The sequence below is a fragment of the Bubalus bubalis genome, chromosome 5 (genome assembly GCF_019923935.1).
Source record: "Bubalus bubalis isolate 160015118507 breed Murrah chromosome 5, NDDB_SH_1, whole genome shotgun sequence".
Lineage (NCBI taxonomy): Eukaryota > Metazoa > Chordata > Mammalia > Artiodactyla > Bovidae > Bubalus > Bubalus bubalis.
Window position 1 is genome coordinate 89,586,377 of NC_059161.1, and position 26,324 is coordinate 89,612,700.

The 26,324-nt window shown below is 46.0% G+C and overlaps 2 protein-coding genes across 5 annotated transcripts in view; one reads left to right on the top strand and one right to left on the bottom strand.

Annotated features, from left to right (window-relative positions):
* The window catches only part of ME3 (malic enzyme 3), a 213,701-nt gene extending 197,736 nt beyond the window's left edge, over positions 1 to 15,965 (top strand). For 2 of the 4 annotated variants that reach the window (XM_025286189.3, XM_044943416.2), the window contains exons 9-15: positions 5,309 to 5,406; positions 5,684 to 5,797; positions 8,123 to 8,228; positions 8,829 to 8,971; positions 9,448 to 9,621; positions 14,035 to 14,133; positions 15,728 to 15,965. In XM_025286189.3, coding sequence (XP_025141974.3) covers positions 5,309 to 5,406; positions 5,684 to 5,797; positions 8,123 to 8,228; positions 8,829 to 8,971; positions 9,448 to 9,621; positions 14,035 to 14,133; positions 15,728 to 15,889 — 896 coding nt within the window. In that variant the 3' untranslated portion in view covers positions 15,890 to 15,965. Of the gene's footprint in view, positions 1 to 5,308; positions 5,407 to 5,683; positions 5,798 to 8,122; positions 8,229 to 8,828; positions 8,972 to 9,447; positions 9,622 to 11,783; positions 12,179 to 14,034; positions 14,134 to 15,727 lie in introns of those variants that run through there. The other 2 variants (XM_044943418.2, XM_044943417.2) reach the window with 2 other exon arrangements.
* A 7,403-nt stretch (positions 15,966 to 23,368) lies between these two features.
* On the bottom strand, positions 23,369 to 24,245 carry LOC102413841 (protein tyrosine phosphatase type IVA 1). Its single transcript, XM_044943419.1, has one exon. It carries the CDS (start codon positions 24,199 to 24,201, stop codon positions 23,680 to 23,682), a length of 522 nt encoding a protein of 173 aa, XP_044799354.1. The 5' UTR covers positions 24,202 to 24,245; the 3' UTR covers positions 23,369 to 23,679.
* Between the last annotated feature and the right edge of the window lie 2,079 nt (positions 24,246 to 26,324).

Below are 26,324 nucleotides of genomic sequence, written 5' to 3' on the forward strand. Positions count from 1 at the left end.
TGCATGCTGATGGCAGTGGTCCACTAGGAAGGGAGCAGTTGAGGATGCCAGAGGAGGAAAACGGAAGAGAACTACCAAACAAACTCCTGGAGTAGGTAAACATGGTAAGGTCCAGTCCACGCATGGAGGTGGCTTTCGCTAAGAGCAGGGATCATTCATCCATGAAACAGGAGGAAAGACGAAGTGTAGAGACCGGAGGCAGAGGTTTGATAGGCCTAGTGGTCAGAGAATTCACTTCTCTCCTGGCTCTGTTTATTTTCCTGAACTTCTCTTTTCATTTCTGAGAGGGGGGGGGAGGGGAGGAAAAAAAGAATGCTCATAGTACCTATTTCCTAGAGTTGTCATAAACAATAAATGAACAAATAAATGCAGGCAAGCATATACACAGCACAGAGCCAAGGTCACACTGAGAGCAATCAGTTAGGAGAGGTTGCCGTTGTATCCTTTGGACATTTTTGACTCTTTTCTATCAGATTTCCCGAGCTTTTGTGTTTTCCACCACTTTCAGAGTCACAGCTGAACAATTATGTCCACGACCTAAGTTCACTTCCCTCTACCTCCACTACCACCTGCTTCTCAGGTCCCCCCCCCCCCCCCCCCCCCAGGGAAAGCCCAGGAGGCCACTGCTGCTGCCTTCAACTCCAGAGTCAGGAAAGGCTGTCTGAGCTGCATAGACCAGGAAGCGGGCTTACTTTGCTTTACTTCCTGCTTTACTTCTCTTTACTTGGTGACTGACGGGGGAAGCCACTGTCCTTCTCTGGCCTCAGTTTCCTCATCCGTACCATTGTTGGATGTCATGCTCTCCATCCAGCACTGAATTTCTGCAGGTAAGCTGTTGTTCAGCCTGCAGGTTTAACCGCAAAGATACTTGACATCCAAGGAGGAAAAGCTCCATCAAGAGGCAGGGTCCTTGAGAGGTCCTCTGATGAAATATCTCTGGCGCCACCTGGTGTCCTATGTTTTGTACATCTCCTTTCGGGAGGCAGAGTTCAGTTGAGTTCAGTTGAGTTCAGTTGCTCAGCGGTGTCTGGCTCTTTGCAACTCCATGAACTGCAGCACACCAGGCTTCCCTGTCCATCACCAACTCCCGGAGTCTACTTAAACTCATGTCCATTCAGTTGGTGATGTCATCCAACTATCTCATCCTCTGTCATCCCCTTCTCCTGTCTTCAATCTTTCCCAGCATCAGGGTCTTTTCCAATGAGTCAGTTCTTCGCATCAGGTGACCAAAGTATTGGAGTTTCAGCTTCAGCATCAGTCCTTCCAATGAATATTCAGGATTGATTTCCTTTAGGATGGACTGGTTGGATCTCCTTTCCAAGGGACCCTCAAGAGTCTTCTCCAACACCACAGTTCAAAAGCATCAATTTCTTCAGCGTTCAGCTTTCTTTATAGTCCAACTCTCACATCCATACATGACTACTGGAAAAACTATAGTTTTGACTAGATGGACCTTTGTTGTCAAAGTAATGTCTCCACTTTTTAATATGCTGTCTAGGTTGGTCATAGCTTTTCTTCCAAGGAGCAAGTGTCTTTTAATTTCATGGCTGCAGTCACCATCTGCAGTGGTTTTAGAGCCCCCCCAAAAATAAAGTCTCTCACTGTCTTCATTGTTTCCCCATCTATTTCCCATGAAGTGATGGGACCAGATGCCATGATCTTTGTTTTCTGAATGTTGAGCTTTAAGCCAACTTTTTCACTCTCCTCTTTCACTTTCATCAAGAGGCTCTTTAGTTCTTCACTTTCTGCCATAAGGGTGGTGTCATCTGCATATCTGAGGTTATTGATATTTCTCCTGGCAATCTTGATTCCAGCTTGTGCTTCTTCCAGCCCAGCGTTTCTCGTGATGTACTCTGCATATAAGTTAAATAAGCAGGGTGACAGTATATCGCCTTGACGAACTCCTTTCCTGATTTGGAACCAGTCTGTTTGTCCCACATATGGTTCTAACTGTTGCCTCTTGACCTGCATACAGATTTCTCAGGAGGCAGGTAAAGTCGTCTGGTATACCCATCTCTTTAAGAATTTTCCACAGTTTGTTGTGACCCATACAGTCAAAGAATTTAGCATAGTCAATAAAGTAGAAGTCTGGAACTCTCTTGCATTTTTGATGATCCAAGGGATGTTGGCAATTTGATCTCTGGTTCCTCTGCCTTTTCTAAATCCAGCTTGAACATCTGGAAGTTCATGGTTCATGTACTATTGAAGCCTGGCTTGGAGAATTTTGAGCATTACTTTGCTTGTGTGGGAGATGAGCGCAATTGTGCAGTAGTTTGAACACTCTTTGGCATTGCCTTTCTTTAGAATTCTTTCATTGCCTTTCTTCAGGAGGCAGAAGGCTGTCCTGAAATAGAATTAGATGAGCTGAAAACTTGCTCTGTCCAGTGGAAAACTGGACACAAAAATTAAAAATACACTCCTATTCCCACCCTGCAACCATTAGTATTTTACAGTGCCATCCAGATTCTGTGTGTATATTTTGATACAGTTAGAATCATGGTTATGTAGACCACTTTAATGTTCTCTTCCTTCCAACTAATTACATGCTTTGCATGTATGAGGCCCTGGATTCAATCCTGGCATCTCCACAGCGAGTGAATGTGTTTATTTAGAGTCCCTGGAGTAGGAAATGGCAACACACTCCAGTATTCTTGCCTGGACAATCCCATGGACAGAGGAGCCTGGCGGGCTACATAGATCATACAGAGCTGGACACGACTGAGCACACACGCACATCCTTCCAACTAATTCAGTGAAATATGGTTTAGGGGTTAAAAACACCAGCCCAAGAGCCTGATTCCCCGAGTTCACTCTGTTATGTGATCTTGGCCAACTCAGCAAACTGCTCCATACCTCACTTTCCCAATCTGTAAAATGGGGATGATTATGAGACAATTAAATGTCTTTACATTAAGACTTATAAAGCACTCTGAACAATACGTGCTGTCAGTTACTAACTTGATAGCATTTTCTGTGTTGCTATCATAAGGAGCATTTTTAACGGCTGCAATATCCTACTAAGTGTCTACATTAGCTAATTGACTTAAACGTCACTCTTGTTGGATGTTTATTATTTCCAGTCATTCTGTGTTATAAGTGACAGTGTCATAAATACCCTACAACATACCTTTTGGATGTTTTCATACATAGATTCCCAAAAGTAGAAGCATGAGGTCAAAGGGCAAAAACATTTTATGCCTTGGTTTATATTGGGAAATAGTTTTCCAAAAAGGATTGTAGCTCTTTAGAATGGAATGTGGGCTGGGACTTTACTCTTTTCCCTCCTCCCTCACCAGCCAGAGATAATATCGATTTCTTTTTGATTTGTATAATTTTAACCAGCCATAAACAATCCCACTTGAATTTCCTTTTCTTTGATCATCCTGGATGCTTAGCATTGCCAGCTGCAGTTACTTTACTGTGACTCTGTCAGCATCCAAATCAGTGGTTTTAACAGAGAAAACTTGACATAAAGACTTGTGGATTATACATTAAAGAACTGAAAAACCAAGAAGAAATACTAAGGATCTGCTACCACCCCCATAGGCTGGGGTAACATAGGGAAGATGCAGTGGGGAGCGCTATGAGGTTAGTTCTAGAAGTGGTGGATAAAGTGCAAACTGGATTTAACTGCTGCTTCTGGAACAAACTGCTGCTGTAAGAGTAAAAACAAAACCAAGGCAATGGAGTTGCCAGATCTAGCAAAAACAAAAATGCAGATGGTCAGCTAAATTTGAGTTTCAGACAAATAAGTTTTTAGAATATTTATACTAAACATGGAACACATGCTAAAAAAAATATTTCTTGTTTATCTAAAAATCAAATTTAACTGAATGTCTTATATTTTACCAAGCAATCTTCTAAGGTGGGGATGATGCTGAAAAAAGTGTTCTTTCCCTCCTCATTTAGCCTTTCGGTCACCCCCTGGCACCCCCTATTGGCAGAGCCCGCCATAAAGCCAGCTGGTAAGGCTGGAAAGTGGTTTGCAGACCAAGGAGCAACAATTATCCAGTAACTGGCAGAGCCCACCCTTTTGGCTGTTCAGCATCCTTGCACACCTATTCTACACATTGATACTTTCAGACGACAATAGAAACAATTCTAACAAAATGCCTAATAAAATGCAACTATCTTTCCAACCGGTGCAGACATTCTTACCTTCTCCCTGAAATGGGGAGAGGCAAAGTCTCTCTACAGTTGTTTTGTTTACCAGCTAAAGAATGTCGCTCATCATCTGTTTCAACAAGAATGAAGTCGCTGGCCCCTGCAGTCGTCAACTTTCAACACACCCTGAAAGGGGTTCAGGGCAGTGATAAGGGATGGAGTCCTCTGTGCCCTGGGAAAAACAGGCAGAACAGGCCTTCAGATAGTTAGGTATTTTCAGGAGATTTTATGAACCCAGTTTCTTGCATCTTGTCATATCTAGAAAAGCATAAAATCATTAGTGGAGACATCCGCTTCTCGTGACCAGGAATAACCTTGTGACTAGCAGCAGCCTTCCTGCCAAAATATGTACTTGACTGCAGTACCCTGTTCCCTAAAATCACATGTATACTGACCTCCCCCTTATCGCTTCCGAGTAGTTCCCAGAGCTATTTGAAAGGGCTAAGGTCCTTATTTTTGCCCCCAAATAAGCATTAACTCTCAACTCTGACAGTGTGCACTTTTTTTTCAAACGACATATTTATATCTGGAAGATAGTCACACTACCCAAATCTGGGCAAGATTAACTACTCTTCCAACTCAGTCACATTTGAAAACTCTCTTAAAAGGCTGAATTGTAGAATTAACCTTCAACAAAACTTATAAGAGGAAAAGGGAGACTAAATTAGTTAATATGAACCATTAAATCACATGATAGTCAAAGAAGAAAATTTGCATAGTTAATACATCCCTCGTTTCTATAACCAGTCATGCAGCCATGGCTGATGTTTATTTATTTCTCCCTCAGTCTCCCATGCCATGTTTTCTTATCCTCAGACAAGACCTCAGCTTGCCAGTGTCCCTTAGTAAGATGACCCAGACCTTCATTTCTGAAGGATCTGCGCCCTCAGCAGCTCTGTCTCTCTTTCGTTGCAACAATATTTGTTAATACCTGCTCTGGAGCACTGGAGCTACGACACACCCCTGATGCAGAGGATTATGCGAAAGAGAGTTGCTGGACAACTTGCATCCTACAGGCTTGACTCTGTGAGGGCGAGGGAAAGCTGCTTGTTCCATCACAGGTTCTAGGTACAGAGAACTCTGCCAAGGGTCTTGGTGGTGGGGCCGGGGGGCCAGACGGTCATCGCAGTCCACTCTGTTGCAGGCACAGCCTCTGTGGCCGTGGCAGGGATCCTGGCTGCTCTGCGGATCACCAAGAACAAGCTCTCCAATCACGTGTTTGTTTTCCAAGGTGCTGGTGAGGTGAGTCCCACCAAGGGCTCTCTACAGTCACTCCAGAAGGAGAATAAGAATACGGGGAGGAGAAACAAGGAGGGGACGCCTTCTGGGCTCCAGAGGAGAGGAAACAGCCCAGAAGCATGGTGATCATTGCACCCACCTGGGCCCCACCATTTGGGTATCTCGAGGCAGGGACTTAACGAGGCCTCCTGGGAGGAGTGGGGGAAGAAGGGAGGATCTTGGCAAAGTGTCTGATAAATCCTGAGTAGCTCTGGCCTTTTGTCTGAACACCACCTCGCAGGCAGCCATGGGCATTGCCCACCTCCTTGTCATGGCCCTAGAGAAAGAAGGTGTACCCAAAGCAGAGGCCACAAGGAAGATCTGGATGGTGGACTCCAAGGGGCTCATTGTCAAGGTACTGTCAGTCTGGAGACCTGCAGTTTTCCTGAGACCTGCAACTAGTGGAAGGGGACTGGAGGAGATCTTCCAGGGGGCAAACTGCTCAGACAGAATAGAGAGCAGAAGGACAGCAGTGTCCCAATCTCCACAAATGACTCATCCCCCAGGAGCCTTAACCACTCTTGTCCAAAAGCTTTGAATGTGCGTGCGAATGTGTCTGCCTCCTGCTCCCAGCCTCATCTCCCCGCTTCCTGTCTTGCACTCACCTCCAGCCATATTAAACCACAGCTGTCCCAAAGTGACATGCTCCCCCTCTTCCCCATCTTTGCATATTTTGTTCCTCTGCCTGGAACGAATGCCCACCTCCTTTCCCACAAGCCCACTCAGCCCATCTGTCTCCTCCCTGTCTTCCGTCACCTCCTTCAAGCAGTGTTCTTGAACATCTAGGTCTCAATTAGTTTCCTAGAGGAAACTGCCCTCTGCCCTTCGTGTATTAATATTACACTTGTCACGTTATGGGGCTGGCACCCCTCTGCTGGTCTCCCTCCCCGTGAGGCTGTAAGTCTTGATATCCGTGTCCAGCATGTGATAAGAACATAATTGATATCTGAGGCATTGGTGAAGGAATGAGTAAGGGAGACAGTCCAGTATCTGACTTCAGTGTGCTGAGGGCCCAGCTGGATGGCCTCCTTCCTTAGGATTTCACTCAGAGCTCCATGTTTTAATTCCCCAAATTCCACTAACATAGGATGTGTCCATGAGATATTTTTTTTTTTAAGGACAGAGATGGGAACAAGAGGGTCTCAGCCAAAAATAGTGGAATCCCCCAGAAGCAGCCACAGACCCTCTCAGGGCAGACTCCCACTGGAGGAGACCGGGACCTGGACCCCGCCTCCTGCCCCAGAGCCTTCCAGAGCGTGGTCCAGGCTCGGGCGCAGGCTGCCACCCTTGGCTCTCGCCCACCTTTCATCATTGCTTTGCTCATTGAGCTCGCCCCTCCTGCACGGTCTGTCAGAACTGCCATTCTCACTCCGGTTCTCGTGGGACCGATTGACCCAGGGGAGTCATCCTTGACCAGCCTGTGACCCACTGCCTCCTATGTGAAGAAATGGAAGGAATCTAACACAATGTGAAGTAAGTCAGACAGAGGAAGACAAATAGCACATATCACTCCTGTGTGGAATCTAATTTTTTAATATGACACACACAAAAAATGAACTTATTTATAAAACAGAAACAGATTCACAGATTTGGAAAACAAATTTACCGTCACCAAAGGGGAAATGTGGGAGGGAGGGAAATATGGGAGGGAGGGAAGAATTAGGAGCTTGGGATTAACATGCAGACACTGCTAGGTATAAAATAGATAACCAACAAGGACCTACTGTACAGCACAGGGAACTCCACTCAATATTCTGTAATAACCTATATGGGAAATGAACCTGAAAAAGAATGAATATATGCATATGTATAACTGAATCACTGTGCTGTATATCTGAAACTAACACACTGTAAATAAACTAGACTCCAATAAAATTTGTAAAGGAAGAAGTGGAAAGAATCTCGAGCTCACTGGGAGCAGCCAGCCGTTGCAAGCCAGTTCTGGATCCCAGCTTATTCTTATTTATAGGGAAGTTAATGAAAGAGAAAGTGTTCGTCGTTCAGTCATGTCCCACTCTTTGCGACCCCATGGTCTGTAGCCCACCAGGCTCCTCTGTCCGTGGGATTCTCCAGGCAAGAATACTGGAGTGGGTTGCCATGCCCTGCTCCAGGGGATCTTCCTGACTCAAGGATCAAACCCGGGTCTCCTGCACAGCAGGCAGATTCTTTACCATCTGAGCCACCAGGGAGGCACTGGGGAGGTTAATTTCAGTTTCAGTTCAGTCCCTCCATCGTGTGTCTGACTCCTTGAGACCCCGTGGGGAGGTTAATGGCTTTTGTCAAATACACCCTGATGGTGGGTGACTTGGGCCCCCATCCCTCACAGGGCTTGTGTGCATGTGTTTCGGGGTCAAGAGTCTCAATTAGACTCAGGCGTTTCCTCCAAGCCTTTCTGTCCTGGCCTAGGAAGCCACAACCTGAGCAGCTCAAAGAAAGGCTTTATTGGATTCTCCATATGTGGTTTGGATTAAAGAAACACACACACACACACAACACGCACGTTTCAAATCCTTAGGTTCCATCTTAAGTTCCAATCTAGAGGACGGGCCTCAACACTTCTGACAGCTCAGCCCAAAGCACAGGGCTCTGCGGGAAAGGTTCTAAGAGTCTCCGGAACATCCCCACCCTACCCGGTGGTTCTCACCACCACAGCTGCATCGTGTTCTTCCTTTCCCTGCAGGGGAGGAGCCACCTGAACCATGAGAAGGAGATGTTTGCCCAGGACCACCCCGAAGTGAACTCCCTGGAGGAGGTGGTGAGGCTGGTGAAGCCCACGGCCATCATAGGTAGGAGGAGGGGGCAGCCCACTGCTCAGCCCAGCTAATTCTCTTGACTTGCAGGCGGAGACTGAGGCTCAACAAGGGGGCTTCAGCAACCCGTGGAGATGCAGCTCTTTCCCCTCACGTCCAATTCAGTGCTTTAATTGAGTTATTGACTTTTATTGAGTTATTGCTGCATGTGAACCATAGAACGGAGGCACCATGCTGGGCTTCATGATGCAGAATTACTCCATAGAGTGGAAAAATGCAGGCTGGTCTCTCTGACCAAGATGAAATGAGCTCCTTGGAGGGGACCCTGGCATCACCCCTCTCCTGGGGGGAGCAGCCCACTCTAAAGGCCAGTGGCCAGGAATGTCTTCACAGGTGTGTCTTCACTGCCCAGGGGCCTGGGACAGACCAGTGGTCCCTTAGGACTTAACAGGGGGTCTCAGCAAGCTCAAGCAGGAAGACCCTTTTCTCTCATCCTCTGTTGTCCCCATGGCCGATGACATCCCCCAAGACTCCTGAGCCTTCTGCGCTGTATCTAGTTGCCCGCCAGCACCACCAGGAGAGGAATGGGGTGTTTATAAAGCGTAGGCATCCCCACTACCCCCCTTCTCCCCGTAGGTGTTGCTGCCATCGCAGGAGCCTTCACGGAGCAGATCCTGAGGGACATGGCCTCCTTCCACGAGCACCCAATCATCTTTGCCCTGAGCAACCCCACCAGCAAGGCCGAGTGCACGGCTGAGAAGTGCTACCGGGTCACCGAGGTCAGCGGGGAGTGCTTCCTGCCCCAGGCTGAGAGGACACAGTAACAGTGACTATGAGTCACCCTATGAGTAGGGTGGGAAAAACAATGGAGCTGGCCCCCAAACCCAGGTCTGGCTCCAAAGCCACGGCTCTTACCATTATGCCTTGGTGCTCAGGGTTCCCTCACATAGAGCTTTGACCAGAACTCGAGGTGCTGGTAGACTCTGCACACCTGGCTTGGCGCTCTGGGGAGGTGACAAGTTAGAAAGGCATGCCTTCCCCTTCCGTTGGTTTTGTGGCCGCCGGGGAGCCTGGTGGGAGCTCGGTTTCCGGTCAGATGAACAGGCCTGCTTTTAGCACCCGCAGCGTCCTCAGCAGAAAGCCAAGCACTCGGGAGAAGACGGAGAGGGGTCAACGTTCGGGAGACCAGACTAGGCCACCATCACTCCCGCAACCCGTCTCCAAGCTCCGTCTCTGGTTTTCTTCCCGCCCCCAGGGCCGAGGGATCTTTGCCAGTGGAAGTCCTTTTCCAAGCGTGACTCTGGAGGATGGCAGGACCTTCTTTCCGGGGCAGGGCAACAACGCCTACGTGTTCCCCGGCGTGGCCCTGGGAGTCATTGCCGGCGGGATCCGGCACATCCCGGATGAGATCTTCCTCCTGACAGCAGAGGTATCCCTGTTCCCTGCTCCTGCATGCTCCCAGGAGGGCCTACGCTGCTCCCTGAAGACTCCTTGTCTTGTTTCTGCTACTTCCTGCCCACCAAGTCCTTCAGTGGTCCCGCAAAGGGCTCCAATGTCAAGCTTCTCTCAAGATCACCTTGAGGCTTGAACGTCTCTGAAAACACACGCTCTAAGGGGTGCGAAGTGGGATAAGGAAGAGTCGGTGGGAGGGGGTGTTGGCAGGAGGCCCTGGCACTGAGGGGACATACCTGGCGGGACTCCCTGCCTCCCAACAGTACCCGTGTGCCTGCCAAGAACAGAAATGCCACCAAAGCCACCTCAAACAGTGGGCTCATGAACCATGACAAGCAATTGATTCTTCCGACCGTGGGTGCTGGCCATGTTACTGGTAACTGGTAGCAAAATAAGCCCCACTAGGGCAGCTTTCTCGGAGAAGGCACTGGCACCCCACTTCAGTACTCTTGCCTGGAAAATCCCATGGACGGAGAAACCTGGTGGGCTGCAGTCCATGGGGTCGCTAAGAGTCGGGCATGACTGAGCGACTTCACTTTCACTTTTCACTTTCATGCATTGGAGAAGGAAATGGCAACCCACTCCAGTGTTGTTGCCTGGAGAATCCCAGGGACAGTGGAGCCTGGTGGGCTGCCATCTATGGGGTCGCACGGAGTTGGACACGACTGAAGCAACTTAGCAGCAGCAGCAGCAGGGCAGCTTTCTATAAGGAAGGTTGCAGGCTGGGTTGGCCTGCTCTGGCCTATCTTGAGCACAGACATGGATGTCCACCTGCTCCAGGTGCCTTACTAGAAAAGCTCCCAGAAGGGCTCTTTACTGGGCATGGTGAAAACAATGAAAGAATTCATTGAGAATGACAGCCCACATTCAAAATAATGGTTTTTAATAACAGTTACAGTGGCTGACATTTATCAGTCGCTTACTAAATACCAGGCACTTCACATTTATCTTCACTCTGAGGAACCACGGCAATAGAAATGTTTCTGTTGGAAATTTAAGCTAATCCGAACTATGTTGTTGTCATTGTTCAGTCGCTGAGTCGTGTCCGACTCTTTTCGACCCCATGGCCTGCAGCACATCAGGCTCCTCTCTCCTCCACTATCTCCCAGAGTTTGCTCAAACTCATGTCCATTGAGTTGGTGATGCCACCCAACCATCTCATTCTCTGCTGCCCCTTTCTCCTCCTGCCTTCAACCTTTCCCAGCATCAGGGACTTTTCCAACGAGTCAGCTCTACACATCAGGTGGCCAAAGTATTAGAGCCTTAGCTTCAGCACCAGCCCTTACAGTGAATATTCAGGGTTGATTTCCTTTAGGATTGACTGTTTTTATCTCCTTACAGTCCAAAGGACTCTCAAAACTATAAACATATCAAATATATTCATCCCCAGTGAGCTCCAAAGGCTCAACTGTGATCTCTGGCCTGTGTCTGCGTTCCCCTCTCACCACGGCACTGGGGAGAGCCCCAAACCAGCATGACACAGAACGGCTTCCACACAGCCATAACCAGTCCTGCTCCTATGAGCCCCACAAGAAACTAACTGCTTCACGCTCCAAGTTCCTTCTTCCTATGTCTCCTGGAGGCCCGTCAGCCTCACGCAAGCCTCGTGCACACTAGCTCTGGTTTTGTGCTGTAGTTCTCTGTCCCTCTTGTCTAAGTATTTTGTGTTTGTATTTCTTCTGGTTGCTCTGATTGGTGGTGGTGGTGTTTTGGTGGCATGGGCAGAACTGTCTGAAACTCCCACTAGATAGGAAGAGTCACTTCCTGCTTGGAGTTGGCCTGCAAGCAGGCTCCCTGTTGTGCAGAAACACAGTTTCCAGAGCCTTTCTCTGCAACCCCCAGAAACATCTGCCCAACCCCCACCTCGTGCTGTGGGACAGTTCCACTCCATCGTTTCCAGAATAGTGTCCATGAATTACGCAGGAACCCCTCCTCAATCTACTTCTCAGTTACTTGCTATGAGCACAAGGCCCCTGCCTCCCTGGAGCTGACGGTCTGGTCTTCAAAGTCCTGGCAGGTTACATTTCTGAAAAGGGTGCTTTTAAATTAAGATAACTTCAGTTGCATCTGATTTCTCTATATAAAAAGTAATATGTATTTTAGGAGATTTACATGCACTATCTCATGTCATCTTGACAGCCTGGTAAAATACAGCGATCATCCCTGTGTTATAGACAAGGAAACAGGCACCGAGAGGGGTCACTTGGCTTGTGAGCAGTGCACCAGGAGGGCCCCAGGCAACGTGCCTTGAAGCCACAGCAGAGCATTGGCAATGCCCAGCGTCTTAGAAGCAACCACACCTACCGCGATCCAACTCGTCACTGCAGGAGCTTTCTAGCTGCAGATCTATCCCTGGGAATCCTGCTTCCCTCTGATCAGTCCATCCTCGATAGCTCCACAAAGAGGATCCTTCAAAGCCGGGAACAGGCCCCCTTGTCTCCTAAACTTCAGACTTTATATGGCTCGCTGGTGCTCCCAGGAAAGTCCAAACCCCTTCATGCGGTTCATCCCAGGCCCTCCTTCCCTCCCCCTGCCATCGGCCTATCCATCCTTTTCACAGTCACGCTCTCTCTTCCCTCCAAGAATTTTCATGTGCTATTCCTTCTCCTCTCTTCAAGGAATTCATACTTGGCCCTTCAGGTCTTAGCTTCTGTCTTTTCTTCTGGACGCCTTTTTTAATTTTTATAAAGAGTGAGTCTGCACCTGGTTCTTCTCTCTCTGAACAGTCTTACCCTCTCTCTCTGCTGCCTGCCTCTACCTCAGCTGCTCCATCTTCCTCTCTCATGTCACCAGCCTTGCCTCATTTTCTGTTTTTCTTTTTTGCCTCACCATGAGGCATATAGGATCTTAGTTCCCCAACCAGGGATTGAACTTGCATCCCCTTGCGTCTTCCACATTAGAGGGCTTCCCTGGTGGCTCAGTGGTAAAGAATCCACCTGCCAATGCAGGAGACTCAGGTTCAATTCCTGGGTTGGGAAGATCCCCTGGAGGAGGAAATGGCAACCCACCGCAGTCTTCTTGCCTAGAGAAGTCCATGAACAAGGAGCCTGGCAGACTATAGTCCATGGAGTCTCAAATGAGTCAGACATGACTTAGCGTCTAAACAACAAAACCCCCTGCACTGGAAGCATGGGGTCTCAACCACTGGACCACCAGGGGGGCCCCTGGAGGGCTGGGCCCTGCCCTCCTCTGTGCCTATCTGTCCCCTCTCCTTGCCGTCACTCTAATCGTTCATTTTCCACTGACGCCAGCCTCCGGGAAGGAAAAGACTGGCTTCTTCGCCATGGCCTTCCGCACCTAGCACAAAGCCTGGCGAATCGCAGGGCTCTGTGAAGGCTGGGCTGAGTGAACAGAAAGGAGAAAGCCAAGCATGAGAACGCGGCCCACGTCCCTCCCGTCTGCCAGACTCTGAGGCAAGACTAGCTCCTTTCTCGGTCTGTTCCGGGACACAAGACTTCTTATGTGGCTTTTCCCTAGATTTAAACTTGACACAAGGCGGGGTGGGGGTGGATTCAGAGCCACATCAAAGAGGCTGTTCTGCAAGGCTGGATGAGCACCAGGCCCCCAGCAGGAGGAAGAGGCTTGCAGGGGAGGGCTGCCCCTCAGAGAGCAGCCCTGGATCAGGGAGGGCGTCCCAGGGTGAAGGCTCGGAGCATTTATGCAGGGAGCTGGTACTGCCTGTTGTGGGGTCACTTGCTGGAGAAGCAGCTAGTCTTCACCAGGGCCAGGGCTGGGACAGCGAATCAAGGAGCCCTGAATACAGAGACGCAGGACGGTCATGATGGACGCCCAGGATGCTCCTAAGCATGTGGAAGGGGCTGGAGCTCAGGAAGTGAGGGACTCAGGCGTCCCAAGGCAACAGGCTAGGCCAGCCAGGGGGGTCCCGGAGTCTGCTCTGTGCTTGCGTGCTTAGTTGGCCCAATCATGTCTGACTCTTTGTTATCGCAGGGGCTGTAACCCGCCAGGCTCCTCTGTCCATGGGATGCTCTGGGCAAGAATACTAGAGTGGGTCGGAATTTCCTTCTGCAGGGGATCTTCCCGACCCAGGGATCAAATCCACGTCTCTGCGTCTCCTGTACTGGCAGGCGGGTTCTTTACCAGCTGCTCTGCAAGTCACTAGTTTATTCATCTTGGCCCTAGTGATTTTCCTTCAGAATTCAGAGCGCCTCATGTTGTTTAAAGCCTCAGCTAGTCTCAGAGGACATAAAGGGTGTGTCCTTGTTGTAAGCCTACGCTTTAAGCACCCCAGGGCCACGAGGTGGCGAGACAACAGTGGAAACTGAAGTGACTGGCCACCTGTGAGGGGCAAGGTGAGTCTCCAGTGTACTGGGTCGGGCTTGTTCTGGAAAGGCAGAAAATCAGCTTATTCCTCCCCCTTGTCTCTCCCCAGCAAATTGCCCAAGAGGTCTCTGAGCACCATCTGTCACAGGGGAGACTGTACCCGCCCCTCAGCACCATCCGAGACGTGTCTCTGAGAATCGCCATCAAAGTAAGGGACTCCTCACCCCCTTAACATGGGTAGCGGCATTCGTCAACTCTGTCTGACTTTAGGGGGACTGAGGGGAGGGCAGCGCTGGACACGTCCTGGCTCCCTGGCCTACACTGCATGCTCCCCAAAGGCTGCTGACAAACTCTGGCCTGTAGCTCGAGCCCCATCCCGACACCCACTCAGGGCAGTTCTGGGAAGCTCCTGCGCTTCCCCTCAGACACCAGGCAGAAAGGTCATCAAAGTCCATAGTTTTGTGGACCAGAACGTGGGTGGGATTTTTTAAAAATGAATCATAAGTGCCCGTTTATACAGAAAGGTCAACTTGCATAGCATCATGGAAAGAGCTTGGGCTGTGGAGTCCCAGCCCTGCCAGTAAGCAGCAGAGGCACCTCAGGAAAATCACTGCACCTCCCTGGGCCTCAGTTTCCTTCTTTTCCAAAAAATTCCTCTCTCCCAAAGTTTTGGGTCTTCCCTGGTGGCTCAGTGGTAAAGATGTGGGTTAGATCCCTGGGTTGGGAAAATTCTCTGGAGAAGGAGATGGCAAACCACTCCAGTATTCTTGTCTGGAGACTCCCATGGACAGAGGAGCCTGGCAGGCTACAGTCCACGGAGTCGCGGAGAGTTGGACATGACTGAGCAACTAAACAACAACTCCCAAAGTTTTGGAGGACATTAAAAAAGAACAGCTTGGAAAAGCTCCACACTTGGCACCTTTCTGGCCAGAGTAGATGCTCATGCTTTCTCCTTCTCTCAGGATGGCTGGGCCACGGGGTGATCAAGTTCATGGAATAGTCTAAATGCCACCCAACAGATGATGCAGAGATGATGGATATTCAGAGAACCAGAACATAGCCCTAAAGACTGACCTAACACTGATAATGTTCATCTGGACAACAAATACACGAGGGTTTATTATACCATTATTTCTATAATTTCTATTAATATATATTTTACATTTTCTATAAGTTTTAAGAGTAATTTAAGAAAACGCATTGCACAACAGACAGCATGCACTCCCCGAGAGCTGTCCCATGTGGGTTCCAGAATCAGACTGTGGGGCTTGTTGTCCTCAAGCCCAACCATCCAGCTGATAGTCCAGCTCCACGCTGTCCAGTTCCTTCCTTTCAGGGATATTTAGCTTCATCCTCTTGTGAAGCCAAAGCTAATACCCAAAGAACATTGTCCAAGCTGTTCTTTCAATTCATGCCGCATTTAGGAGAGACAGTATCAGGTACTGAACACTTTTGCCTGCTACCTAACTTTATCCTCATGCCATGCCAGAGGAAACTGTCATTACCCCCACTTCACAGATGCGGAAACTGAGGCTCAGCCAGGATGGCATCACTAGCAAGGACCCACAGGCAGTCTGAAGCAGAAGCAGACTTTAGCCTGAAGCCTCTTGACCCAGACCATGTTTATTCCACTGTGTCAGAGCTCCCTTATGAGGCAGAAAGCTCTAGCTCCTTCCTCTCCAGTGGCTTCAGGGGCCACATGCCTGCCGCGGGTGTATCCCCTTCCACAAGCTCCCAAGCCAGCGTCTTCAGGCAGGCTCCTCCTCAGAGCCAGTTCCTCAGTCACACGTATTTTTCCCTAGGTCCTTGACTTCGCGTACAAACACAACCTGGCCTCCTACTACCCAGAGCCCGAGGACAAGGAGGCTTTTGTAAGGTCCCTGGTCTATACTCCAGAATATGACTCCTTTACGCTGGACAGCTACACTTGGCCCGAGGAAGCCATGAATGTCCAGACCATCTGATGCAACCTCAAAGGCTGGGATAGGGCTGGGTGAAGCCCAGGGTAACACTGACAATATAAATGGGTTCAAAAATGGCCATCCTTGTCATTGTGTTTTTCCTTTGAACTTTCTGGTGTGAGGGGAGAGGCCCAGGCATAAGATGAGTAAGAGCTTTGTCCCTGAAGGAAGCCTTGGGTTCACTTTTCTGTAACCCTCCTCAGGCTTCCTTCCCAAGAATTTCTTAATCCACCAATTGCTAACTTTTGGCTAGACCTTGTGGAAATCTAGAATCTGCCTTGACAAGGTCTGGGGTCTAGTAGAGGAGATGAGATATGGGCACAAGGCATTTTGCCTCCAGGGAGAAAGTGGTTAAGTCCCTGAAAGAACTGCAGATAAAGGTCATGTGCTCAGAGAAGGGAGAGGATCCTTCCTATGAGAGCATAAGAGAAGGCTTCATGGCGACCCACCCACCAGGGAGTTCAGTCTCTGCTGGACGAATACACACCCTTCAAGACTCAGAGGGCGTGAGGGCTGAGTGTCTGGCTCGAAGCAACTCACAAGTCAGAAATGGTCACTGCCCTGTGGGTTGCTGAGTGTGGGCATGCCTTTGTGGTTATTACCAAAAGGAAAACCAGAGAAACGTGGGTGGGGACAGTCAGCAAACCAAGGAGGAAGAGAGGCTGTGAGGGGAAGGGCACCGTGGGGAGCGTGAGGGAAGACTTGATTTCATGTTCCTGACTCAGGGATGCTCTCCTCTGCCCTTCACACTCTGAAGTAGTTCAGCAAACTGGAACAGCTTTCCTACAGGAGGCTGTCAGTCTGTGTGTCTCTTTATACCAGGTTCAGTCATAGCCTTCACCTCCCTCGTGTCCAGCAGAGCCCACACCATGGGGAGGGTTGGGCGGCTGGGGGGGATGAGCTTGCGGCCCCCACAATGGAAGACCCTGCTAAATTGCTAACATCTACTGGCATAGCAGCGTCCAGCCTCCGCTTTCATTGAGTGACACCGGAAAGAATAATCCATGCCCAGAGACCTACCACTGTCCGCCCTCCTGCTGCCGGCTCAGCCTGAGGGTCTCCACTGCCCACCATGAGCCGGCCCTATGTGCCACTCCTCAGGGACAGGCCAGGGGGGCGCCTGGGATCCTGGAAGAGCGATTAGCAGAGACATCACGTCACCCCCTGCCTAGGTCTTACTCTTCCAGCACCTCCTTCCTGGGTGCTGGTGCTCAGCCAGGAATACCCTAAGGAAACATCCCCGTTCTGTAATCTGTGGCCTCATACTGAAAACCTCTCATGGTCAGAAGAGGGCTTGAAGAGTGAAGCTGGAATCTGGACACCAGGGAGCCTTTCACATGATCTTTTCTACGTCCTGTCCCACAACTTCCTCTGTATCCCAACTGCACCTTTTTTATACTCAATGTGACAGAAAAGAAAAATAGTAGAGAAAATCAGTGAAACCAAAACAGGCTGACAAGATCAACTAAAATGACCAACTTTAGCTATACTGACAGAAACAAAAAGAAGATAATTACATTTCCTGTGTTCCAAGCACAGGGATCATCTTGCTGGCACTGAGCACATGTGTTTCCAGGCCTGTGCCCTTACACATGCTTCGTCTCTACCTGCAAAGTCCTTCCCTCTGCTTCTCTGCCCTTTATCAGTTACATTTCAGTTCAACCAGCTTTCTGCCTGGAGACATCATTCATCATTGGAGTGCAAATACATTTGACTCCAGGAAGTCTTCTTGGACAGAGTTAATAACTAAATTAGAAATCAACAACAGTAAAAAAGAAAATGGGAGGTTTCCAACTCTTTGGAAATTAAACAGTATATTTCTAAGTAAGTCATGGTAAGAAGAAATCACAAGATAAATTATGTATGTTGAATTAAATAAAGAAAAATAAAAATTAATGCTGCTGCTGCTAAGTCGCTTCAGTCGTGTCCAACTCTGTGTGACCCCAGAGATGGCAGCCTACCAGGCTCCCCCGTCCCTGGGATTCTCCAGGCAAGAACACTGGAGTGGGTTGCCATTTCCTTCTCCAAGGCATGAAAGTGAAAAGTGAAAGTGAAGTCGCTCAGTCATGTCTGACTCTTGGCGACCCCATGGACTGCAGCCAACCATGCTCCTCCGTCCATGGGATTTTCCAGGCAAGAGTACTGAAGTGGGGTGCCATTGCCTTCTCCAAAAAATTGAGTTATAGCTAAAAATAGTACCTAGAGGGAAATTTTAGAGCTTTAAATGCCAATATGGGGGGGGGGGGGGCGGGGGGGGGGGGAATAAAAGTCCTAAAACAATAACAAAGTTTCTCCTTAAGAAACTACAACAGGAAAAGCAAACAGAATTCAAAATAAGCAAAGATTAGAGTAGAAATCAATAGACCTATAACAAGTCAAATAATTGAATTAGTAATTCAAAATCTTCCCACCAAGAAAAGCCCAGGCCAAGAATTCTTCATGGGTGAATTTTATCAAATATTTAAAGTGTAAATAATACCAATCCTTCACAAACTTTTTCAGAAAATGGAGGATGGAATACTTCCAAAATCATTCCATAATACTGGTACTACCCTGATATCAAAACCAGGTAAAAAGCAACACACAAAAACTGCAGACCAATATCCTTCATGAATATAGATGCAAAATTCTAAACAAAATATTAGCAAGCCAAATGTATCTATATAAAAGAATTAAATACAACAAATAAGTGGAATTTATCTCAGGAATGCTAAGTTGTTTTAACATTTAAAAACTGATCAACATAGTACATGATCTTACTAGAATGAAGGACACAAATCACCAGATCATGTCAATGGATGTGGAAAAAGCATTTTAAAATACCCAACACCTGTTTATGATAAAACTTTCAACAAACTAAGAGAACATCCTCAACCTAATGAAGAACCAACAGCTAACATCATACTTATAGGTGAAAGAATGAATACTTTCTCCCTAAGATCTGGAAGTTTGTTTCCACCACTTCTGGTCAACATTGAGGGTCTAGCCAATTCAATAAAAAAAAAAAGTAAAGGCATTCAGATTGGGGAGGTGGGGGGGAGAGTAAAACTGCCTTTATTTACAGATGACATGTTCTTGTAAGCAGAAAATGCCAAAGAACAGAACAGCACTTGCTTTGCTCTCTCCCCCCCTTCCTCATTCCCTGTCTCTCCTAACAAATGAGTTTAGGAAGCTCATAGAAAGCAAGGTCAATGTACAAAAATGAACTATATTTCCATAGACTAGCAGTGAACACTAGCAATAAAATTAAGAAAACATTGCATTCACAATACCATCAAAAATAAAAAAAATACGTAATTTAATGGCATCTGGTCCCATCACTTCATGGGAAATAGATGGGGAAACAGTGGAAACAGTGTCAGACTTTATTTTGGGGGGCTCCAAAATCACTGCAGATGGTGATTGCAGCCATGAAATTAAAAGACGCTTACTCCTTGGAAGGAAAGTTATGACCAACCTAGATAGCATATTCAAAAGCAGAGACATTACTTTGCCAACAAAGGTCCGTCTAGTCAAGGCTATGGTTTTTCCTGTGGTCATGTATGTATGTGAGAGTTGGACTATGAAGAAAGCTGAGCACCGAAGAATGGATGCTTTTGAACTGTGGTGTTGAAGAAGACTCTTGAGAGTCCCCTGGACTGCAAGGAGATCCAACCAGTCCATCCTAAAGGAGACCAGTCCTGGGTGTTCTTTGAAGGAATGATGCTGAAGCTGAAACTCCAATACTTTGGCCACCTCATGTAAAGAGCTGACTCATTGGAAAAGACTCTGATGCTGGGAGGGATTGGGGGCAGGAGGAGAAGGGGATGACAGAGGATGAGATGGCTGGATAGCATCACCGACTTGGTGGACGTGAGTTTGAGTGAACTCCGGGAGTTGGTGATGGACAGGGAGGCCTGGCGTGCTGCAATTCATGGGGTCGCAAAGAGTCGGACACGACTGAGCGACTGAACTGAACTGAAGAGGTACAAATCTTGCACAATGAAAACTATAAAACATTGATGATAGAAACTAAATTTAAGGGTAATGTTCCATGTACATGTTTAAGATTCAATATTATCAAGGCTGCAGTTCTCTCCAAATTATTTATAAATTCAACACTAGACCTATCAAAATCCCTACAGGCTATTTTTGTATAAATTGACACATTGATCCTAAAATTTATATGCAAATGTAGAATAGTAAAAACTTTTGAAAAAGGATGATGTACATGATCCAATTTCAGAACTCTCCATAAAGCTACAGTAATCAAGACCGTGTACTCATATAGATAAATGAAACAGAGTTGAGAATTCAGAAATGAGTCCTTCATTTATGGTAAACTGATTTTTCAGTTACCAAAGTGAGTGGAGGAAAGGTGGTCTTTTGAAGAGATGATGCTGGGGACAACTAGATATCCACATGCAAATATATATATACATACATAGAGAAAGAGATATTTGTTTCACACCATATACAAAAATTAACTCAAAATGGACCACAGATCTAAATGTAAGAGCTAAAATCTGTACAATTTCTAGAAGGAAATATAGCCAAAAAGTCTTTGTGACTGATTGAAGAGATTCTTAGATACAATTTAAAAGCATGATCCATAAAAGAGAAAATAGATAAATTGTACCTCATTAAATTTTTTAACTTCTGTACTTTGAAACAAACCATTAAGGGAAAGAAAATGACAGGTAACAGATTGGGAGATAGTATTTGCCAATTATATATCTGATAAAGGCATTTGAGTCAGAATATATAAGAAACTTCTACAACTCAGTAAGATGACAAGACCCAACTGAAAAAAATGGGTAAAATATTTGAATTGATATATTACAAATGGCTAACATGTACATGAAAAGATGTTTAACATTAGTTTTATTAAAATTAAGACTGCAATGAGATACCACTTCCCACTCACCAGAATGGCTATAATAAAAAAAGAGAGAGAGAAGCAGTCTAAGTGTTGGGGAAAATTAGAACCTCTTCTAGCAGGGCTTTGTCTAAGCACCAAGAAGTTGAGGGAAATTTCCCTCCATCTTTTAAAAACCTTCATTCTAACTCCCCAGCCTCTCATACTTGGTCCCAGAACTCAGCAAGTGTCCTTCAGTATAGTGGCTGTACCTGTGGATGCTGTGGCGGTACCACCCAGCTCCCTCGAACGGTCTAAAACACGCATTCATGGCCAGCCGCCTACAGTATTATCAGCTGCAGGCTCACAGCGCTGCCTGGGAGCTGCACTTGACTGAAAGATGATGCTTCATCCAAGATTACGCCCTCATCCCCAGGGACAGCCTGCATCTAATGACTGGAGTCCAAAGATCCAAGCCCCTTGCCACAATTGTGGACACCCCTAAATGGCCATCCCAGCTTCACAGCTCCCTGGGAGATTGGCTAATGCTACTGCTGCATCTGTATGTATCACCATTTGGCTTCTGAAGCATCCTGGTTCTGTAGCTCCATCACAGTGTTGTTGAGATGATGCTCCAGTAAGCCTCCAAGTGCAAACCTCTGTTTCCTGAGAAACTTGACCTGCAACATGAAACTGGCCAAACCTCTCAATTTTCCAATCGGTTGCGCCAGCCCCAATGTGACCACCAGAAGCCTCGCTGGGTTTCTTTTTCCCCTCAGTAGAGACCCTGCTGCAAGAACCAAGCCTGATCCTTAGTCCACGTCCCAGCAAACATGTCCTAGTAAATGCCCCCAGCAAACAAAACGGCCACTCACCTCAGGAGAAACTCCTTCCTGTTCGGAATTCCTGTTCACCTAGTCCATGCTGCTCTCACAGCTCTCATACATCCTTAAACATATGATTCTTGAAACTTATCCATATTTTTATGGATGTTGCAGAGAGGGTGTTGGGCTGCCATGACCTACTACATCCTGTCTAGAAGTGGAAGTTTCTAGACACAGATTTTCAAAATTCCAAATGTTACTTTTTTCTCTAACTTAATTGTAGTCAGAAAACTTGTGTTATTCAAATGTTTTAGAATTTTGCTGAAATTATATATGATCTTATATATAGTCAAATTTAATAAAATATTTCAGGTACTCTTAGAAGAATATGGATGCTCACTGTTGGATGCAATGTCCTTATGTTCATGGGATCAAACTTACTGTTTTGTTCAAATATATATCTTTACTAATTTTTGTCTACTTGATCTGTTTCTGAAAGAAAAATAATAAAATTTCCTATCACTCTGGTAAACTTGTCAATTTTCCTTGTGGTTCTTTCCATGTTTGCTTTGTAGATTTTTGAACCATGTTATTTGATACATAACTTTCTGGTGAAGTGTAACTTTTGAAATTTTAAGTAATGATTTTATCTCTAGTCATGCCTTTGCTTCTACTTTTACTAAAAATGACACAGCTATACCATCTTGCTTAGTTCATCTCACTCTCCTATAATTCATTATTTAGATATTTAAGCTCTTGTACTAGCTGACAAAAGGTAAAAACTAACAAATTATTTCTCCCACAGAACTACATTTCCACACACTATGAATCTATGGTTGAACTAACCTTAATATATACCACCATTTTATCAATTCCATAATAAAAAAAAGTATCAAGTATCTAACTATTAAGTTACACAGTTCAAAATCATAAAATGTTAGATGTCTGATCAGTTTAGTAGTAGAAACTCTCTTCTATTTTGGTTGAAAAGACAAGGAAAAAATACTACACTTAAAAGTAATAGTTAATGCAGGCACCTGGAGTTCTGTGCAAACTTCTCACGCACAGAGAAATATTATCTGGTGTAAGAAATAATAACAGGGTGCCATTCCCATGCTCTCAAGATTTCTTGTGACTGTTTGTAAGATGTGTAGGTCAAACAAAGAAAATGTTAACTGTCTTGTCTTTCTCACGCTCTTCTGTATAAATGTGAGATGCTGAATAAAGTTGGTGTCAGACTGCGTCCCTTCGTGGAGACGTGTCTGAACCTCTCGACCCCAAAAAAAAAAAAAAAAAAAAAAAAAGTAATAGTTAATAACTTCCAATAGGTGTGTTGAAGAACTACAAGACATTCAAAAATTTTATAATTAAGAAATGTTTCAGCTACAAAGTATCTTTCCCTTTTTAAAGTTTACTAAATAAAAGGAACTATTCTATACATCCTGCACAAGATTAAGGCAACATGGAATTTCTAGTAGAAATTTTCCATAGCCTCTTCCCATTCTGTCTTCAGGCCCTCCCCTTCAAAACTGCATCCCAAGTGTAAACAGATTGTAAAGCCTTTTTGTCTAAAAATATTACACACACACACGTTTCTGTATGATGTATATTTTACATGAACTTTCAGAGATGTGATTTTTTTTCAAACTGGAGCCTTTCACAACAGCACAAAATGAGATTTATAGAAAGACAATAATCACCATAAGTCCTAGTAAGAATTCAACAGAATCAATTGTCACACAAACCTGATGTACACAGGTAGTGGTAAACACAGGAGCAGATAAATAACCACAAAGGTCTTGTGATAGTTTGAGATGACTAGAGGAATAAACCTCATATGGTTTACAGTGCTGTTCTTAATTCCTAGGGTTTTAAATCTACATGATACTAAAATTATCCCAGTATTGTGCTGACTTTTGGTACCTAATCTCTCAGTTTCTTATATATTATTTCTGGCATGGGAATAGTAGTAAGCTAAAGAGGCTACAATTTTGTCACATTTGTGGCTTTTCAGTATTCCTATGGGAGGCTTCATTAGACTTGTCCTTCATTAAGCCTATGCTAATATATATGATAAATTAAGTCCTGTCTCAAGTTCTGTGTCCAAGGCAACAGCACGAGGCAGGCAAGTTTTATTGAATGCAACAGTTGTTTCTATGGCCACTGGAGTCTTTGAAGCGCAGCCGCATTTTAGAATGATATTTCTCCAAGTATAAAAGTTGCTTGCTGTTAAAAGCTCCACGCCGCTTTTGTCTTATAAACTGGACCGCCTCTTCATTTTTCATTCCACCTTCCATTAATGCCAGGGCGACAAGCACTGGAGTTCTCCCAAGACCTGCAACACAGTGAACAGCAATGCAACAACCAGGTTCTTCCCGAAATTTAATGTTTAAAAGACTTAACCAGTCATCCACGATCTGGTTAGAGGGTGATGAACCATCATCAAAGGGCCAATCCAAAACCTGGATGCCTTCTTTCTCCACCAGAGCAGTGTCATAAGTTGCTTCACACACTCTTACTATTGTCGTAACTCCATACTTCTTAAGGTCCTCTATGAATTTGTTTAAGGTTGCACTCGTTGGATTGTGTGTAATAAGAAATCTCATGTTCCTGTATGTGACTTCCACAGGAGCTGGGCGGTTCAGTGGAGCCATGTTAATTTAGTTAAAAAACAAAAAATAAAAAACTCATTACAGTTACGGGGGGAAAAAAAATTAAATTTCTGAACGCAGAAATGATGTAAAGAAGCTGAAGTCTATTGCAATATGCCCCACTCGAAATTCTCAATGCTTAAGATACGAAATTGGGAGTAACGAGGAAATGAAATGAACTTCCTAACACGAAGCCATCCTTCAGTTCAGTAAGACTGAGTCAATGGAAAGGAAGAGCACCGAGGTTTACCCCATCCGGGTCGGAATTCTTGTAAAAGGCTCCAATGGTTTCAAGAACACACGTCTGTGTCCAGGTTGACGCTCCTATGGGGTCTTCTTGGTGGAGCAGTGATGAATTTCTACAGTTCACTTCTCATGAAGGTCGTGCTGTGCCTGGCAGTAGTCTCCGGGGACCTTCAGAAAATCCATAAATGTGTGACCAACACCACCACAGGATGGACTTAGTTTACTCATTAAAGACTGTGGCCTAACCATACAGCCGGCTCGCAGCACAGGCGGCGGAGGCGTCGGCTGAAGAGGAGGGAGCTATGGCGGTCGTCGCAGAGAGAACGGCGGCGCGACTCCGAGATCCGCCGAGCGTTCGCGTCAAGAGAGCCAATCGGCGCTCCCCGAGGCGCGCCTGCGTCACAAACCCTTCCTTTTATAGTCAGCGTTGACTTCCTCACCAATCGCAGAAGGGCGGGCCGAGAAATAGAGCGCGACAGTGTAGGGCCCGTCCCCGGCAACGTCGCCACGGAGGCCGATGGGGAGTGAGCCGGTTGGTGTAGGGACACGGGCTGGACATTAAGCCTCCTCGTTTCCCCGTCTCCCGCCGGGGAGGAAAGTGGGTGAGGAGGGACTTGGGGACGGGAATGGACCGGGTCAAAACCTGGGAGAGGCTGAAGAGAGTCGGAGGCGAACCGAGATAGGTGGGAAAGGAAAGGTAGTGGAAGAACCCCGTCCGTTGACTCTGCTGTAGCTTCCTCTGTCGGCTTCATGTTTTAGCCATGACATATTGCTAGGCTTTTTTTCGATTCGGTCTGACAAACTTTGTCTTTAAAGAACTTGTCTATTTACATTATTTTTATACATTATTTTGTTTTACGTTACATGTTAATTGCTGTCTCTGCATCTGTTTTTCTCATTTTGTGCTATTTGACATTTTGTGTATTTCTATCTTTCGATTTCTTTTAGAATAAGGTTTTTCTTCCCCTAAGTTCATATTTTCTTTCCACTGTTTTGAAAATGTGTAATTGTGGTTTAAAGTTCTTAGCAGTTACAACTCTAAGTCATACAGACATACTGTCTCAGTCTTGTCCCAATCTTTGTCACCCCATGGACTGTAACCCACCAGGCTCTGTCCGTGATATTTCCCCTGCAAGAATACTGGAGTGGGCTGCCATTTCCTACTCCAGGGGATCTTCCAGGGATGAAAGGGATGGAACCAGCCTCTTTTGTGTCTCCTGCATTGGCAGGCCGATTCTTTACCACTGCGCCACCTGGGAAGCCCAGCAGTTATTATTGAGCCCAGCTCAACATATTTTAATTAATGCCATCAAGCATTTTTTTAAACCTCACTTATGACATTGTTTATAAAAATCAGGGTTTGTTTAAATTTGCCCAATATGTTAGCAGTTTATTTGCTCACTATTTCTTGCATCTCAACTCTTCTAAGAGTATTCTTACCTAACAGCATTTTGGGGCAGTTCTTTAGTTCCTATTGTATGACTGACTTTGGTAAATATTTTATATAATCTTAAAAATATGCATTTTCTCATTGTTGAAAAATTTTTTATTGTTGGTAGACATGTGTTTTTTTAATAAACTTTTTTTTCTATAATTCTTTTACTTTGCTTTCATTTCTGATAGTTTCACTGAGTATGCATTTCTACATTGACATTTTCTCAGACCTTTGAAGATATTCCTTGTTTTCAGTTTAACTTTCTAATAGTTTTAGAATTTTCTAAAATGTATAGGCTTTCTTCACTGGCCTATATTGGGCCCATTTCTTCTTTCCTCTTCCTTCATTCTTTGCTCTTTCTTCCATCCTTCACTTCTTCTTTAATAACTGAGTCTACTACATGGAGGGGAGCAAGATAGTTGTCTGTGAGGTAGATAAGAGATGG

Excerpts from the sequence above, each read along its gene's own strand:
- LOC102413841 (XM_044943419.1), bottom strand. The coding sequence starts at position 24,201 with ATGGCTCCACTGAACCGCCCAGCTCCTGTGGAAGTCACATACAGGAAC.